This window comes from Podarcis cretensis (assembly GCF_951804945.1).
Source record: "Podarcis cretensis genome assembly, chromosome: 5".
Lineage (NCBI taxonomy): Eukaryota > Metazoa > Chordata > Lepidosauria > Squamata > Lacertidae > Podarcis > Podarcis cretensis.
This window is the reverse complement of record NC_137174.1, coordinates 10,445,952-10,464,075: the sequence shown is the minus strand read 5'-3', so window position 1 is coordinate 10,464,075 and position 18,124 is coordinate 10,445,952. Positions and strand designations below refer to the sequence as shown.

General features: G+C 43.6%; 1 protein-coding gene across 3 annotated transcripts in view; it reads left to right on the top strand.

Annotated features, from left to right (window-relative positions):
- Positions 1-16,710, top strand: part of LOC307215657 (WASH complex subunit 2-like) — a 43,099-nt gene extending 26,389 nt beyond the window's left edge. Inside the window, exons 18-27 of one of the 3 annotated variants that reach the window (XM_079975120.1) lie at positions 1,809-1,940; positions 6,860-6,976; positions 8,036-8,161; positions 8,938-9,039; positions 9,761-9,859; positions 11,063-11,125; positions 11,499-11,690; positions 12,186-12,788; positions 14,687-14,861; positions 16,281-16,710. In XM_079975120.1, the coding sequence (XP_079831246.1) occupies positions 1,809-1,940; positions 6,860-6,976; positions 8,036-8,161; positions 8,938-9,039; positions 9,761-9,859; positions 11,063-11,125; positions 11,499-11,690; positions 12,186-12,788; positions 14,687-14,861; positions 16,281-16,420 (1,749 nt within the window). In that variant the 3' untranslated portion in view covers positions 16,421-16,710. The remainder of the gene's footprint in view (positions 1-1,808; positions 1,941-6,859; positions 6,977-8,035; positions 8,162-8,937; positions 9,040-9,760; positions 9,860-11,062; positions 11,126-11,498; positions 11,691-12,185; positions 12,789-14,686; positions 14,862-16,280) is intronic. The other 2 variants (XM_079975118.1, XM_079975119.1) reach the window with 2 other exon arrangements.
- The last annotated feature ends 1,414 nt before the right edge of the window (positions 16,711-18,124 follow it).

The following is an 18,124-nucleotide window of genomic DNA, read 5'->3' as shown; positions in this document are numbered from 1 at the left end:
TAACTTCAAAATTGTATTTTCATACACCTTCTTTCCTTCGACTTCCCCATACCTCCCCATCCCTGCATCCTTGTTTTATGGTTCTTTAGCAACCCTTTGGTCAATTTATCTTGATTCCCTTTCATTAAATTTCCTTTAGTTTTTTAGTTACAGCTGTAATTCTCTGTTTCTTACCCCTTGACATCTTAGCATTCCTCAATTTTACAACAGTTTTTAAGGTATATTTTAAATTTCTTCCAGTCCTCTTCCACTGTCTCCTTCCCCTGGTCACGGATTCTGCCCGTCATCTCAGCCAGTCCCATAAAGTCCATCACCTTTGTTTGCCATTCTTCCAGAGTAGGTAGTTCATGCATCTTCCAATACTTCGCCAGTAGAATTCTTGCTGCTGTGGTGGCATACATAAAGAAAATCCTATCCTTCTTTAACACCAATTGGCCAACCATGCCCAAGAGAAAAGCCTCTGGTTTCTTAGGAAAAGTCCACTTAAGGACTTTCTTAATTTCATTATAGATCATTTCCCAAAAAGCTTTAATCTTCGGGCAGGTCCACCAAAGGTGGTAAAAAGTACCTTCAGTCTCATTACATTTCCAGCATTTGTTATTTGGCAAATGATAGATTTTTGCAAGCTTGACTGGGGTCATGTACCACCTATAGATCATCTTCATTATGTTTTCTTCGGATTCTTTTCGTCTTGCGAGGCACCACTGTATTTCTGCTATTCAAAGGATGGAGACATGCTGTAACTCCCTCTGCCTAGTCTCTTCACCACAAATGTGGAACCTGTAACCTGCCAGATGTTTTCGGACTACAACTCCCATCATCCCTGACCATTGACCAATCTGGCTGGGACTGGTGGAAATGAATTCCAACAGCTGGAAGACTGAATTCCAGCAACATCTGGTTGACTACAGGTCCCCCAACTTTACACATCCAGTGAGGATTCTGGAGAGAAAGCCAGGCAGCTGCAGTCTATGGCTTATTCTTAGGCTGCTTTGTGGAAGCCCTCCTTGGAGAAATCAAAGATAAACAGCAAAAATGAAATGAAATTTTGTTGCACATTAAATACTGACAAATTTATTATGGCAAAAGCAGTTATGGACCAGAAGCAACCTCATCATATGAACTGCTGTAAAAAAAATCTTAAACTTGTCAGCCGTTCTCAACTGAACATGATTCTGTAACACTCCATTTTGCATTGTTGAAATTGGCAAGTTTTCCGGGTCCATTGAGAAAGGGGTGAGTTCCTTGTCCATCATTGTTAGCTCTTTTTTATTGTGGTTTTCTTTATTTACAGTATATATCAGTCATAAAAGGGACGCGGGTGGCGCTGTGGGTTAAACCACAGAGCCTAGGACTTGCTGATCAGAAGGTTGGCGGTTCGAATCCCCGTGACGGGGTGAGCTCCCGTTGCTCGGTCCCAGCTCCTGCCAACTTAGCAGTTCGGAAGCACATCAAAGTGCAAGTAGATAAATAGGTACCACTCCAGTGGGAAGGTAAATGGCATTTCCGTGCGCTGCTCTGGTTTGCCAGAAGCAGCTTAGTCATGCTGGCCACATGACCCGGAAGCTGTACACCGGCTCCCTTGGCCAATAAAGCGAGATGAGTGCCGCAACCCCAGAGTCGGTCACGACTGGACCTAATGGTCAGGGGCCCCTTTACCTTTACCTATGAGTCATAAACAGTGATTCATACACAGCTGATTTTTATTTATTTTTTTACAATCCCCCCTTTCAGAAGCACCATATGTCTAATTAAATACATTTACCTTCTAAGTCATTTCAGATTTTAAACTTTCATTTATTGATCAGCAGGAGGATTTGCTGGGAACACGTCAAAAGAAACCAGTGGAAGAGAAGGCAGGACCTTTGGGTGAACCTGGTACACTTCACAGCTCTGATCTTGCAGGAGGAGATGCAGGAGAGCAGCAGAGGAAGGATGAAGTAAGGAAAACCTATTTATGTTGAACAAACCCCTGAAAAACATTCCTTTGGCAAGTATCTCTTCAATGATAGTGGAGTCTAGTGGGCACGTTGTTAGTGTTGGTCTTAGGAAACTCTGACCCTGTGAACTTGGTTTGATTTTCACTAAATAAGTCATATTCTGCCATTTTTAGCCTCTTCTGTGACCTGGACATTAGCTCTTCCTGTTTTAGCTGTATTGGACAAGTCCTGCATTAAAATAGACTCAAAGCAGCATTCAAAAATTAAACACAATATCAGAATAAAATCTAATAAAATAATATATTAAAGCATGGTATTGCTGGGGAGCAGGGCAGAGAAGCAGTATGAGTAGTAAATTCAGACATCAGTAAATCAGTTATTAGTAACCAAGGAACCTTTGGTACAAAAATCTTTTCTTCCAGCAGAAGATAACTATTTTAATAACGCTATGTTAATATATTTAGCACCATTGGACAGTTTACAAAGTAATGTAAACAAAATTATAGGCTCTTGCCCCAAGGATGTTACTTTCTTAAGTTTTTTTGAAGGGAGAGGCCAGGGGGTAGTTAGGCAGAGATGTTGGGGATAAAAGTAGGAACCAGTGTAGCAATATATACTTGGGCTTAGTTGTCTTAGAGAACAAGGTCTTCAAGCATAAGCTAAGCTTTGGGGGGAGAGCTGAAAGAAGAGAGAGGTGACTTTATGGGAGGGGTGTTTTAGGAATAAGTGGTAGTAAGGTAGAATAGGCAGTCTTGTTTAAGGGAGAATGGTATCTTTTGGGTAGCTGAGGATGTCGAAGTTGAAGAAGGAAAGGCCATGGGCAGAGATATATCCTGTGTGAGTGTCTGGAAGCGGTTGGAGGATGGATGGCGGCTAACAGATTGAGGTTGAATCCTGACAAGACAGAAGTACTGTTTTTGGGGGACAGGAGGCGGGCAGGTGTGGAGGATTCCCTGGTCCTGAATGGGGTAACTGTGCCCCTGAAGGACCAGGTGCGCAGTCTGGGAGTCATTTTGGACTCACAGCTGTCCATGGAGGCACAGGTCAAATCTGTATCCAGGGCAGCTGTCTACCAGCTCCATCTGGTACGTAGGCTGAGACCCTATCTGCCTGCAGACTGTCTCGCCAGAGTGGTACATGCTCTGGTTATCTCCCGCTTGGACTACTGCAATGCGCTCTACGTGGGGCTACCTTTGAAGGTGACCCGGAAACTACAACTAATCCAGAATGCGGCAGCTAGACTGGTGACTGGGAGCGGCCGCCGAGACCATATAACACCGGTCTTGAAAGACCTACATTGGCTCCCAGTACGTTTCCGAGCACAATTCAAAGTGTTGGTGCTGACCTTTAAAGCCCTAAATGGCCTCAGTCCAGTATACCTGAAGGAGCGTCTCCTCCCCCATCGTTCTGCCCGGACACTGAGGTCCAGCTCCGAGGGCCTTCTGGCGGTTCCCTCACTGCGAGAGGCCAAGTTACAGGGAACCAGGCAGAGGGCCTTCTCGGTAGTGGCGCCCGCCCTGTGGAATGCCCTCCCATCAGATGTCAAAGCGATAAACAACTACCTGACATTCAGAAGACATCTGAAGGCAGCCCTGTTCAGGGAAGTTTTTAATATGTGACATTTTAGTGTATTTTTCATCTCTGTTGGAAGCCGCCCAGAGTGGCTGGGGAAACCCAGCCAGATGGGCGGGGTACAAATAATAAATTATTATTATTATTATTATTATTATTATTATTATTATCTTCTTCTTCTTCTTCTTCTTCTTCTTCTTCTTCTTCCATTAGACATGTGGAGGAATAGTGTGTGTCTCTGCTCAGAGCTGGAACTTATCAGGTTCATTTGTTCTTTTTTTAAAAAATCAAACCTAAATAATCTAGCAGGGAGGAAGGCAAAGTAGAAGAAGGAAAGTCCTTCTTTTCTCTCAAAGCCATCAGAGCTTGCTTGCTCCCATCCATTTTATGGTTAGTTCCCCCATACTCATACAAAAGGAAAATTTATTAAATATCACATTTAAAGTTGAAATATTTAACCAGTGAACTCTGAACAATTCTAAATATATACTAAATCTATTGGAAACATGTTAAGATTCTTTGATAGTCACTTTTACATCTCTTTGTTTTGGTTTAACAAAAAAAATTGCTTTCTATGAATGAAAAGCAATGAATTAGTATGGACTCTGTTCTGTAAAGAAAACTTGGGCAGTTAAGACAATAGCTACCTCAAATTATTTGTAGAACCCGTTAAGAAAAATCAGTTTCCATTTGTCTCTTTTTAAACACACACACGTTTTATTAGGTTTGACCCATGATCTATGGGTTGCACAAAGGGTAAGGTTCAACATAGCACAAAGGCTAAGGTTCTGTTAGCACAATGATTTTCTCACAATGAAACCTTCCCCCCTTCTTCCCCCCCCCCAATCTGTTCCAGGGTTTTCCCCAACCCTTCAGAGCAGTTTTAGGGATGGCATGTATCACATGGAGTGGGGGAAGGGGGGGGGGAACCTCGTTGTGCTAGCAGAAATTCTTGAGCTGGCTTCTGCTAGTGCAACAATTTAGTTGAATACAGTCCTTTATCTATTTTGTACTTTTAAAATATTGGAGTTCAGTAGTCAGATCTAACAAGGAAGGTGCATATCTTAAAGAACATTGGAAAGATTACTATTTCCAAGATACCCCATGAGCCCTTTTGTACACTTACGCTAGGGTTAGATTTCTAACACTCAAAATCCATGGCCCATTCCCTACCCTTGGAAAAGTTGAAGGTTTACATTAGTAGAGAGTACAAATGGTGGACTTCTTACCGGTTTGTGGTCTTCCTCACTTGCATTTTCAAATTCTTCCAGGTCCTGAACGGCAAAAGCAGTTTCAGACTAAATTAAACAGCATTTATACAGGCTTTAGAATGTTCACTTCTTACGTCCATATAATCTTATGGTCTATACTGCAGATAAAGTCGGGGACCCACCAACATGAAAATCCATAAATCCCTATAATTTCCTCAAAATGTTTCAATTTTACATTTTAAAGCTGGGGTGGTGGTGGTGAAAATCCAAGGGGAAAACATTGTCTTCATGCCTTCTTACCTCTTCATCTTTGCCTTCGCTGTCAATCATACTTCCACGATCACTGTCTACTGAACCTTCTGTTTCATAGAAGAGAAACAAAGAAGACTTAAGTGCATATCATCTTAGTCACTATATACCAAGGTCCTTCCCCCAGGTAACACAACTATGCATATAACTTTCCACCTGACTCTTCTGTAACAATATGAAAGAACTGACACCGGATTTACTTATCCATCTGTATCATGTCTCCTACATTATTAAAAATATGAACTGTTTTGAGTGCTTTAGCAGAAAACCAGTATATAAATGTAGTAAATACATAATCGGACAATCCTTTTCACTCACATGAATCACTTCCCTGTTCACTTGCAACTTCAATTTTTCAAACCCAGAGACATTGAGTGGAAGAGCAGTGCTCTTTGGGTTCCCATGTCCAAGATGGGAGTGACAAGAAAAGTATTTTCCTTGCAGGAAAACTAGCAGTGGCTGCATGGATTCCCACAGTAAAATTTCTGTGAATATCAGCACTCTGAATTTCCATGAGGGAACCATTTTTTTTGTACGCTTTCAAATTCATCCCTACAGAAATGAAATTCTGGATCCTGCAACACAGTCCATTTCCATCCCTGCAGTATTATTATTATTATTATTATTATTATTATTATTATTATTATTTTATTATATATCTGTATAATGGGTCAAGGCTGAGAAGGCTTTGAATGCCAGGACAAATAATTTCCATTATATATGGGAGTGGGCAAGAAAGCAGTGCAGGAGTTTAAAGAGATCTTTCACATGGCATGAATATGAGTCAAGTGAAGCATCTTGGAAACAGAATCTTAGAGGTGAGAGTGAAAGAGAAGATTGTAATAGTTAGAGACTAAATTGAAGGTTTCAGTGAGGGAACAGAGGATGAGCTGAACCTTTGCAGCGCTGTATAGGGAGAAACCACGGACAAGATCATAGGAACTGCCAAAGCAGTGAAAATAGTCCAAAAGTGATGTATCAATTGACAAAATGAAACTGCCTATAAAATTAATATGTAATGAAAGACAGCACTTATGAAAGTAAGTGGTAGCTATTGTTGTGTAACAATTTCTCCAAAGCAGTGGCGTAGCGTGGGGGGTACAGGAGGGGCCGGCCGCACCGGGCGCATCATCTGGGGGTTAGGGTTAGGGGGCGCAAATCCAGGGGTTAGGGGGCGCAAATCCACGGGTTAGGGGGCACAAATTACTTGCCTTGCCCCGGGTGCTGACAACCCACGCTACGCCACTGCTCCAAAGGCCTCCAGTTATAGAAATCAGCTGTCAATCCATGTAGCCATTTTTGGCAAGGAAGGCAGCCGATGTTGGGGTCACTCTACTTTTTTTTTTTTAAAAAAAAAAAGGTGTCTACAGATTGCTAAGTAATATACAGATGACTTTCAGCAACTACATATAGATGTCATTTATATGTGTACACAGAGGGGGGGCGGGGAGGGAGAAAGAGAGAGAGAGAAGGAAGATTGGCCTTTCAAATGCCAAAAATGCACATATTTGAAGGTTCAGAGAGTTTTGAGGTTTGTTTGGGAACCATGATCATTTGTGTGCTTCAGGCAGATGTGACCTTGCACCTTAAGCGTGCAACTCAATAGCCAGTTTCTTGCTACCTTGAGCATATTTTCAGAATGGTGGTAGGGAAAACGGAAACAGAAAGTAAATTAATAAATGAGAGACGGAACCTTTTAATTTGTTGTTCCAATTACTGGATAAGGGGGTGTAAAATCAATTCAACTACTTCTAAATCTAGCTTGAGCATTTAGCGCAATCTGCTCTAGATCCAGTGGATAACTTACATTTGTTTGATAACTCTTAGCCCCTTTTGGAGAAAGATGTCAAAAAACGGATTAAAAGTGTCTTCAGTTTATTTGACGAAGAGGAGAAAAATGAAGCTGTGGATGCTGATAAAATGACACAGAGGGAAATTGAAAAGGTGAGTGATACTGGAGTCATCCTAAAAATAAAGATACAACAATTAATATAAAAAATTAAAAAAACATACCACCAAAACACCCTAAACAATACTACAACCCAAGAGTCTGTTCAGTAGCTTTTGTAGCTGGAGTCAGTCAGGGCTTCGCCTTCCCAGGCCAATTGGGAAGATGTCTACAAGTCAGGGAGCATGTCTTCCAGGGCTCACAGCAAGATGCCAGGTAAGAGAAAGTTCCTAATGAAGCGTTTAAAAGGTAAAGGGACCCCTGACCATTAGGTCCAGTCGTGACCGACTCTGGGGTTGCTGCGCTCATCTCGCTTTATTGGCTGAGGGAGCCGGCGTACAGCTTCCGGGTCATGGGGCCAGCATGACTAAGCCGCTTCTGGCGAACCAGAGCAGTGCACGGAAACGCCGTTTACCTTCCCGCCGTGTGGGTTAAACCACAGAGCCTAGGACTTGCCAATCAGAAGGTCAGCGGTTTGAATCCCTGTGACGGGGTGAGCTCCCGTTGCTCGGTCCCTGCTCCTGCCAACCTAGCAGTTCGAAAGCACGTCAAAGTGCATGTAGATAAATAGGTACCGCTCTGGCAGAAAGGTAAACGGCATTTCCGTGCGCTGCTCTGGTTCGCCAGAAGAGGCTTAGTCATGCTGGCCACATGACCCGGAAGCTGTACGCCGGCTCCCTCAGCCAATAAAGCGAGATGAGCGTCGCAACCCCAGAGTCGGTCACGACTGGACCTAATGGTCAGGGTTCCCTTTACCTTTACATATGAAGAAAGATGTCTGCACTGTAAACACATAGCAGCAACATAAGTTACTTAAGGACACATAAAATTGAATCAGTATTACTTAAGTAACATCATGAATCAGGGAGCAGGCAAGGGTGGATAAGGGACCTCTGCTGCTAGATGGTGGTGAGGTTGTGTACACGAGTGTGTCATGTGCATTCACGCATGTATCTGGAAAATTTAATTGTTTTAGGACTTAGAAATAAGTTTACAAGTTGACAGGTGTTTTAAACTCAAGTTATTAAGCCTCTTGAGCCTTGCTTCTTTTCCAGCCCTCCGAGAACAGTATCCCTTCCAAGAGCACAGGCGTCTTTCAAGATGAAGAACTTCTCTTCAGCCATAAGCTGCAGAAAGACAATGATCCCGATGTTGATCTTTTTGCTCGCAGCAAAAAAGAGGTCAGTCAGTCCAAAATACCTTTAAAGTGGATCCTCGTGTTTGGAAAAAAAAATAAACCCCCCCCCCAAAAATTAAAACCAATTAAAAAAAATTAAAACCAAAAAGAACAATTCCTGTTGGAGCACTAGCAGAAAGAACTTTACAAAGGGTGTTATTCAAACCCTGCTGACTACGTGCAGTTTAACAAGGCGGCCATGCATATGCATGTAATAAAAAAATTAACAGCAGTTGAAATCTTAAGTGAATTCAGTGTCTTTTTGTGGAAGACTCCACCCATTTAGTGGGGAGCCTCCAAGCTGGTTTAAATGGACTTTAAGATTCTTCCTGGGCTACATTCCTTTCTTGTGCTTTTGCCTGTCTAGATTATGTGTCTGATAATGGCTCTTGCTTACCTGGTTGGGGAATGGAAAGGAGTGTGTTGAGAAGGGGCAGAGTACAGAAACTTGAGATTTCTGCATTGCTGAAATGTAGCCTCTACTGTGCAGAGATAAGTCTTGCATCAGCTGCTCTACCCTCTTTTGCCTCTGGCCCTGCCCACCTCTGGAATGTGGCCCCCAGAAAGCTGCCTGGGAGGGAAAGCGGTCCTTGGGCCCTAAATATTCCCTATCTGTGGTTTAAAGGGGATGTAGTCAGAAAGTGACTCTTTGTGAGAAAAGGTAAAAAAAATAGTCTAGAACCACACAAAAAAATCTGCCTCTACTGTTCTGTAAAGGAATTTAATATTTTGTTTTATTTTACTTATAAGAGACTGATTTATTTCCATTATTAATTTCAGGTTCCAAAGCCCAGGGTAAAACTGCCATCTGAAGGAGGGCTGTTTGGAGCTGATGACGATGGTGATGATGGTCTATTCAGCCCTTCTAAAGCAAAGCCCTTGGTACTTGCCATTTTGTCCTGAGAATTTGAGGAGCAGTAATGCGCAGAGCAAAGTTGCCCGTTGCCTTGCATATTAATCACATGGAATGTTACGGCTTAAGAAAACTCTGTTCTGCAGCCACATAAATTAAGCAAATTGGGCAGATGCACTGTTCGTGCAAGTAGTGTTCTTGCTCAGTGTTGCAGGATCTAGATTTTTGACTCACTTTTTGTGGAAAGAAGATTTGGGACTAGAGCTAGACTGAATTTTTCAGCTCAGCTCTTTTTGAAGAAGGAAATTCTCCTGAAAACAGGGAAGAGATGAGACAAATGCCTCATACTTTCAGTTAATGGGAGTTGGCTTTACTGTACTTTTTAGGATGAAACAGCAGTTTGTTTTTTAAAACCCTCACCAGCCAGTCTTTGCAGCCAACAACTCTCCACAGCAGCTTTTCCGTGTTCCACATTTGTGCTAGATGCGGCACAGGAAAAGGAATATCCCAGGCTCCTCACATTGTCTGCGTTGTTCTTTTCTGCTTTTGAATGTTGCCTAATCAGAACAGGTTCCAGCACAGGAGGGGAGAATTAACCATCCCCCATTCACTGCAGACCCAATGCAAATTGTCTCTCCCCACCGCCGTCTTAGTATTAATTTTTAAGATGGGAAAATATATATAAGTGTGCAGAATTTAGGGTATTCCTCTTCTTGTTCACTTACACTTCTTTATTTTACTTTTTGGAAGGTAGCAGAGAAGAAAACAATAATCTCCTCTTTGGAAGAGGATAGTGAAGTTCCGGAAAGTAATAAAAACGCCAAACGAGAAGAATCAAAGGCCACTGAGGTTTGTAAGTTCCAATTTTAGAGAGCTTTGAGAGCTTATTGTTCCTAAATGTAGTTCCTGAACTACCCCCATTTTCTACCCCCATTTTCCCCATTCAAATATCTACATAGATATTCTCGTTGCAATCTACATACATACAGTGGTGCCTCGCAAGACGAAAAGAATCCGTTCCACGAGTCTCTTTGTCTTGCGGTTTTTTCATCTTGCGAAGCAAGCCCATTAGCGGCTTAGCGGATCAGCTGATTAGCAGCTTAGCGGATCAGCTGATAAGCGGCTTAGCGGATCAGCTGATAAGCGGCTTAGCGGATCAGCTGATAAGCGGCTTAGCGGATCAGCTGATAAGCGGCTTAGTGGCTTAGCGGATCAGCTGATAAGCGGCTTAGCGGCTTAGAAAAAGGGAGGGAAGGAAAAAAACCCCGCAGGAACTTGCAATACATTTTCGTCTTGCAAAGCAAGCCCATAGGAAATTCGTTTTGTGAAGCACCTCCAAAACGGAAAACCCTTTCGTCTAGCGGGTTTTCCGTCTTGCGAGGCATTCGTCTTGCGGGGCACCACTGTATTCTCATTTCTCCTTTAACTGCCTCCTGGCATCCTGCCCTTTCTCCACCCTTCTTCACCAAGTCACTAAGGCAAGGGTGGGGAACAGGATTTTGCTGGAGGGCTGGCTCCTTAGTTCCTGCACTCCCAGCAGGCTATGTTGGCAGCTGAGTGGGCCTTCCGACCTCTCAAATCACATGGTGCCACAATGTTAGGTCACTTACATTTCCTTTCTAGCATGGCTTGAAGTCACGCTGTGCTGCAGAGGAAGATCCAAGCAGATCAAAGTGGGGCTTTTTAGTTCCCAGTTGGGGTTACATTTCATGCCAGATTTACAAGACAGTGAATCTGAGACCCACATGTCAAGGAACAGCCAAGAGCACATTTTCAAGATTGTTCCTTTTCGACCATGTATTTTCCTGTCTCACATCTGATGCCTTATGGCCTTCGGGGAAATGGCATTGTGGGCTCCCCCTATTGGCTCTAATGAGGCCCATAGGCTGCAGGCAACCCTGCGCTGTTGCAGTAAGGGCTCAGGCAGGGGGGCGGGGGCGGCAACCATACTTTCTGGGCTATCATATTGCTTCTGAGATTCTCCTGTAAAATACTGAGTGCATTACTTTTATTCACTTGGATTAATGTATATCTAATGTAATTTTTATACAGAAATCCACTGGCCTTGGTGCAAGTAAACATAGAGAGTCCTCATCTAGGATTGGAAAATTACAAGTAATTTATTTTACTGGCATTTTAGCTTTCAGTGTACTTTTCCTGCTAACTGTGGTTCTTCCACAATAAAATTCTTTTTTCCCACTTCCGGCTTCAGTCCTTTCTTGTGGATGCAACATCTGCTTTCTGTAAATGCATGTTTCACAGGATGTGCTTTTTTTCTTTTGGGAAAGACATGTCTCTGGACAGGACTAAAATTCCTAAACCGAAAGTGTGCGCATGCACTATTCTGTGCGCATGCACTATTCTTGTTTTTCCTGATCTTTGTCCAATGTGGAAATGCTCTTGGCGATTTTACTTTTCTTGGATTTCACATTTATATTTTCCTTATCTACTGCTCCCATTAACAATAGCCTCTCCATCCCTTTCTAAGGCAAGTTTGGATATTAACCCAGCAGTTTTGCTGCCCAGTGCGAAGCCACCTTCATTGTACCCAAAGACTCCGATTCATGAACCTCATGGCGTACAGCATGTTGAAACAGCCTCTGCTGTAGGAAGTAATAAGGAGATGGGCGTCAGCTTTGATGATCCCATGCAAGCAGACACACTGCAAAATGCCAACAAGGTACAACTTTGTAATACTTTATGCAGCAGCATCCTTGATGCTATTTGGAATGTACCGTATTTTTCGCTCTGTAGGACGCACTTTTTCCCCTCCAAAAATTAAGGGGAAATGTGTGTGCGTCCTATGGAGCGAATGCAGGCTCCTTGGCTTCAGCGATAGCAACGCAAAGTCTCCGAAGCGCAGAGGGAGCACTCCCTCTGCACTCCGGAGGCTTCGTGTTGCTTTCGCTGAAGCCTGGAGAGCAAGATTCTCCCGGCTTCAGCAGAGAGAGAGAGAGCTGCGCAGTGCCCCTTCAGCCAAGCGGGAGGAGAAATGGAAGGGGCTCCGTTTGTCCTGCCGCTTCGCTGAAGGGGCGCTGAGCAGGGAGGGGCAGAATTTTTTTTTCTTGTTCTCCCCCTCTAAAACAAGGTGCGTCCTATAGAGTGAAAAATACGGTAAGTTTACTTGTTTCTCATTTTGTGTCCTGTCGTCACCTTGGCTTCATTGTTATTGCAGGGCAGGATCAAGGTTACTGGGAAACGAAGGCCACCTACCAGAAGTGCCAGGCGATTGGCTGCTCAAGGGGATAACTCGAATGACATGAACATTGCTGAGGATCCATCCCCGCCTCTCTTCAAAGAAAGCTCTGTGCCACCAGCCACATTGCATCCCTCCAATGCAAAACTGCATAGGAAGGAAAACACTGAAGAATCTCAATCGCCTCTACCAACCAACAGCAGCGAGCAGCTTCACGAGGCAGCTGGTAGCCCTGGCTCAAAATCAGCAGCCCAGCCTAATGTGCATGATCTCTTTGAGTCAAATGATATTTTTGCTGACAGCATAGCATCTAAAGTGACCACGAGACCAAAGGCAAAGGTGGAAACGGAAAGCCTCATGAGCCCTAAAGGTGGAGAAGGTTTGCCTGTTCCATTGCCATTGGATGGTGCAAATAGTGAAGGCCTCTTCCAGGCTGAAAAGCCCTCAAAGAAACCCGACCCAACTCCATTCTTGGAGGATGAAGATGATCTCTTTGCCACTAGTAAAAAAACTGTGAAGAGGAAAGATCCAAAACCCATTCCTCAGTTAGTCCCGGATCCTTCTGTCCCAGATATTTTTGAGGTAATATAGAAACATAGAATTTTAGAGTTGGAAGAGACCTGCCAGTATGTGAATGTTGGAATCTTGTTCCTTCAGACCTGGATACGGCTTCTTTTGTGCTCTGCTGCTTTTGCCTAGCACAGGGATGGGGAATGTGCATCTTCCAGATGTTGAGCTCCATTTCCCCGTCATTCCTGACCATTGACCTTGTTGGGGCCAATGGGACTTGGAGTCAGGCAACATAGGGAAGACCACAGCCTCCCTGTTCCTGGCTCAGCAACTCTGTAAGCATGGGCAATAGTGAGGAAACAGTCCACTGCATAAATTCCTCCGAAAATTAGATAGCACAAGGGCGTGATGTCATATCGTAGAATGGGGAGGTGGTTATGTTGTGATTTGGAAATGTTGATTAACTCTGGAAGGATGTAGGAAACATAGGCATGTTTAACCTCTTCCTTGCCAGTCTCCCTCCTTTTACCTGGTCTCTGTGGGTTTTCTTTCCTGGGCCAGCCTTTGAAACACAATGATACTTTAGCAAATCCTGAGTACAATTCACCCAGTTCATTTCCATTTCTCCCCTCCATTGGATGATCTCAGTGAGGAGGCAGTTGCTTTAATTATCTATCAAGCATTTATGCAGATTTTGTTGTGATGTGTAGTGTGCTTTAAAATTCTTACACATTTGGCAGAATTTATTAATGGGCTGCTTTATGTGTTACTGGAGTAGCAGGGAAGAGAATTTAACTTGGCTAGATTCTATGTTGTACCACTGACATCTGTGTCAGGTATCACATGCAGAGTAATTTTGGAATTATTTTTCAAATATAACAAAAAGAAACATTGCCAACTCACATCACACTTCTTTTTTGTTTTTGAAAAAAACCTTGCTGTGTAGCATATAAAGAAGTAACTTGTTCATGTTTATAGAAATGTGTTGATGCCAGAGAAAGATAGGTACATTTTGCAAATCTCACTGCAAAGGAGCTACGCATATTTTACCTTCAGCACCAGCTGAAGATATGCCTCTTTGCCCAGAATATTTTTTTGGTGGGGGGGTGGGCTCAGTTGATGAGGCCAATTGCAAGTTAATTGCCTGCTGTGCTGTCAACATTTAAGGATTTTTAAAAAAAAATATATATTGATGTTTTATGTCTTTATACTGCAATTTTTAGGGACGCAGGTGGCGCTGTGGGTTAAAGCCTCAGCGCCTAGGGCTTGCCGATCGAAAGGTCGGCGGTTCGAATCCCTGCGGCGGGGTGCGCTCCCGCTGCTCGGTCCCAGCGCCTGCCAACCTAGCAGTTCAAAAGCACCCCCGGGTGCAAGTAGATAAATAGGGACCGCTTACCAGCAGGTAGGTAAACGGCGTTTCCGTGTGCGGCTCTGGCTCTGGCTCTGGCTCTGGCTCTGGCCAGAGCAGCGATGTCACGCTGGCCACGTGACCCGGAAGTGTCTCCGGACAGCGCTGGCCCCTGGCCTCTTAAGTGAGATGGGCGCACAACCCCAGAGTCTGTCAAGACTGGCCCGTACGGGCAGGGGTACCTTTACCTTTACTGCATTTTTTGCGATTTTTGAATTTAATTGTTGTTCATGTGTTGTTATGTTGTGACTTGTGATCTGCCCTAGGATTATTAACCAAGGAGGGGTGGGATAGAAATTTGATAAGTACCATGATTGCCTATAGCAGGGGACCCCAACCTTATTGGGTCCCAAGGCACATTCGAAAATTGAAGAAATGGCACGGGCACCACAAAACATTTAATTTCACAGAAGAAAAACTGGTGATACTCATTGCCTCCAACCCCAAACCAGGCAGAATGAGAGCAGCTTTATTCTGAATTACCAGGCACCAAGTAGTGGGGGTAGGGAAATGTTGCTACACAAACTTGCCCTATACTGAAATGTCTCTTCTTTTATTCAAGGATGATATATTTGCATCAGAAGCCCTTAAGCTGCCTGTCAAAGCAAAATCAAAAGAGCTGGAAGTGAACCTGTTTGATGATGACGTTGACATCTTCGCTGATCTTGCAGTAAAACCAAAAGAAAGGAGTGCCAAAAAGAAGATGGAATCTAAATCTATATTTGATGAGGAGATAGGTAAGGAGTTAATGTAAGCAATTAGGTCTGTAACAAGTGCCAAGTGGTGGTTTTCATAGGGTAGAGAAAATTTATTATCTCCTCTGAATGAGCAGTTTGCACTGAAAGGATATCCCCCCACTGAAAGAAAATTCCCACTGCTTGTCTGTAGCTATCCCAGTAATTATCAGTCCCCATCCCAGACGATGCTATATTTGCATTTTGAAAAGCCTGCATAATGTGAAAGTGTGTTTTTTGTTAATACACGGCAGAGGGGTGCTGTGTTTTCAAATGTTCTGTTACTTCCAACAAAGTTTTGGTGTTAACAGTATTTACAGAACAGACTAAAATGTGAAACATCCAAAGTATCTCAGTACTTGGCTCAAACGCTTTTGGCACAGTCAACAGCTCCTGTATCTGTTGTTACCGACCCACTAAATTCCATGAGCTGCAGGTTCAGTGTTGCTTCCCGGGCAATAGCTACTAACCTTGCTTTGTATCCTGTTAAATTCACACCAGTCACAAAACCTATTATTTGACTTTCACAACTCAATTTGAACCGTAATAATTTCCTTCTCATTTTCTAGAGATTTGGGGGTATCCATAGTTAGGATGGCAGAAAAAAATAAATACAGCAAATATGTACATACTTGATATTTTGCTGTTTTTTATGTAGCTAGAGACACTATCCAAAAATAGAAAATGGAGAAGCAAATGGAGACAAAACTAAATGGGCAAATATGATGCAATTATTTCTGCTATACATTTAGTTACAGTAGGAAATTACATCTGGAATGGTCTAAAGGCTTTGTGAGTTTTGAGGAGGGATTTGACGTAAATAAGGGTGAAATTCCATAGAGACTATCTGGAAGGCTGTTTAAGGCCTAAGGGACAGGATGGGAGAAACGGCAGTTGTTTCAAGGAACAAGAATCTTATGGAAACTAAAGTTCCGCCTTTTAATAGGAAAAAATATAAAAGATTACTATCTCCCCATGTAATGTGCACTGATGACTATCATTCGAGATCATTAAAATGGCAAGAGACAGAATATTGTCTGGTTAATACCTGAGGCAGATCATGTAATTTTTGAGTCTGAAATAATCTGAGCAGGAGCTGGGAATTTTCCATGACCATTGCCTTTAAAACAATTCAGCAATGGGTGGAAAAGGGTGGTGGTGAAAGGTGACAAAACACACACAAACCTAGTAGTGTCTGTCTCCCTTTTAAAATGGAAGCCAGCAATCTCAAGTTGGCAAAACTTTAGAAGTCATTGGCAATATAAACCAGGTTCATCACACTTGCACACAGACAACATTCTCAGCCAAATGTAGCTTTTTTTACCATTGGCAGTAATTGTATATTTCCATTTCCCATTCTCTCTCTCTCTCTCTCTCTCTCTGTGTGTGTGTGTGTGTGTGTGTGTGTGTGTGTGTCTTTAGATGATATCTTCTCACCCAGTAGTCAATCCAAGACAACCATCAAGAAGGCCCAGTCCTTTCAGGCAGCTTCAGGAACTAAATCCGAAATCAGAACATCAAGTACATTTGAAGACCCGCTCAATGTATTTGAAGGTCAATGAAAATGTAGCCGTTGACTCTTCTGTAACACTCTTATCCTGCCCAGTACTAATTCCCTTGCTTTCCGATTAAACTCCTGGTATGACGGAGCTGTTCAGGCTCACATCTAAATATTTTTCCTTCCAGGGCATCAAAAGAAAACATAGTGATCCAAAAATAATTCCAGTACCCTGTAGCACTTCTGTTCCAGTTCAGTAGCTTATGCATTGACCTGCTAATGTAATCTTTTGTACAGAGTATAGATTTTATTAAATCAGAACTGTCAAAATAAATCTGATATTGATAAATACAATTTGTAAAACCAGTTTTTGTGTATGGGGTATTAGGGGAGAGGGGTAGGACCTCTGGTGAGGGACACATGCTCCTTCTGGGTTGCACCTTGGGTCCCCACCCTGCACTTAGCTCTCACCTGTGGCTCCTAGAAGCTGCTAAGATGTGGCTTCGAATGGCTGACTAAACTTGATGGGGGTAGCCAGTGGGTCTCAAACCCTCAAAGTCTCAGTCCAACAGTCAAGGTGGTTTCTGCACGTGCTGCAGAGAGAAAGGAGGGGCAGATGGGGCTCGTCAACCTGGAAAGGTAGCTCATCTAGGAGAAAGGCTATCTTTGGGAAGAGTAAAGGCTGAGTAAGTTCCTACACTTTGCCAACAAAGGTCCATATAGTTAAAGCTATGGTTTTCCCAATAGTGATGTATGGAAGTGAGAGCTGGACCATAAAGAAGGCTGATCGCTGAAGAATGGATGCTTTTGAATTATGGTGTTGGAGGAGACTCTTGAGAGTCCTATGGATTGCAAGAAGATCAAACCTCTCCATTTTTAAGGAAATCAGCCCTGAGAGCCAGTGTGGTGTAGTGGTTAAGAGCGGTAGTCTTGTAATCCTGGGGAACCAGGTTCGCGTCTCCGCTCCTCCACATGCAGCTGCTGGGTGACCTTGGGCTAGTCACACTTCTTTGAAGTCTCTCAGCCCCACTCACCTCACAGAGTGTTTGTTATGGGGGGGGAAGGGAAAGGAGAATGTTAGCCGCTTTGAGACTCCTTAAAGGGAGTGAAAGGCGGGATATCAAATCCAAACTCCTCCTCTTCTTCTTCTTCACTGGAAGGACAGATCCTGAAGCTGAGGCTCCAATACTTTGGCCACCTCATGAGAAGAGAAGACTCCCTGGAAAAGACCCTGATGGTGGGAAAGATGAAGGGCACAAGGAGAAGGGGACGACAGAGGACGAGATGGTTGGACAGTGTTCTCGAAGCTACCAGCATGCGTTTGACCAAACTGCGGGAGGCAGTAGAAGACAGGAGGGCCTGGCGTGCTCTGGTCCATGGGGTCACGAAGAGTAGGACATGACTAAACAACAACAAGGCCCTACACAAATCCAGAGTGGAAGGAGGCGTCTCGTACACCTCCTTCCAGCAACTCCCGCAGCCAAGCTGGTGCCAAACGTATTGCTCTGCTTTCTTTTGGATCCCATCAGTGAGGCCGAGAGGCATGTTGTCTGGGTAGCCCAGGACCCCCATACACATTGTGTCTGGGCAGCACCCAAAGGCGCATTCCATTTTCTCTCCAGATAGATGGGGGCTTATTTCCTGTCTCCCAATATTCTTAAGCAGGCATAGGAAACCTTTGGGACTACAATTCCCAGCATCCCTGAGCAGTGGGCCTGTTAGCTAGGGATCATGGGAGTTGTAGTCCCAAAACATCTGGAGGGCCGAA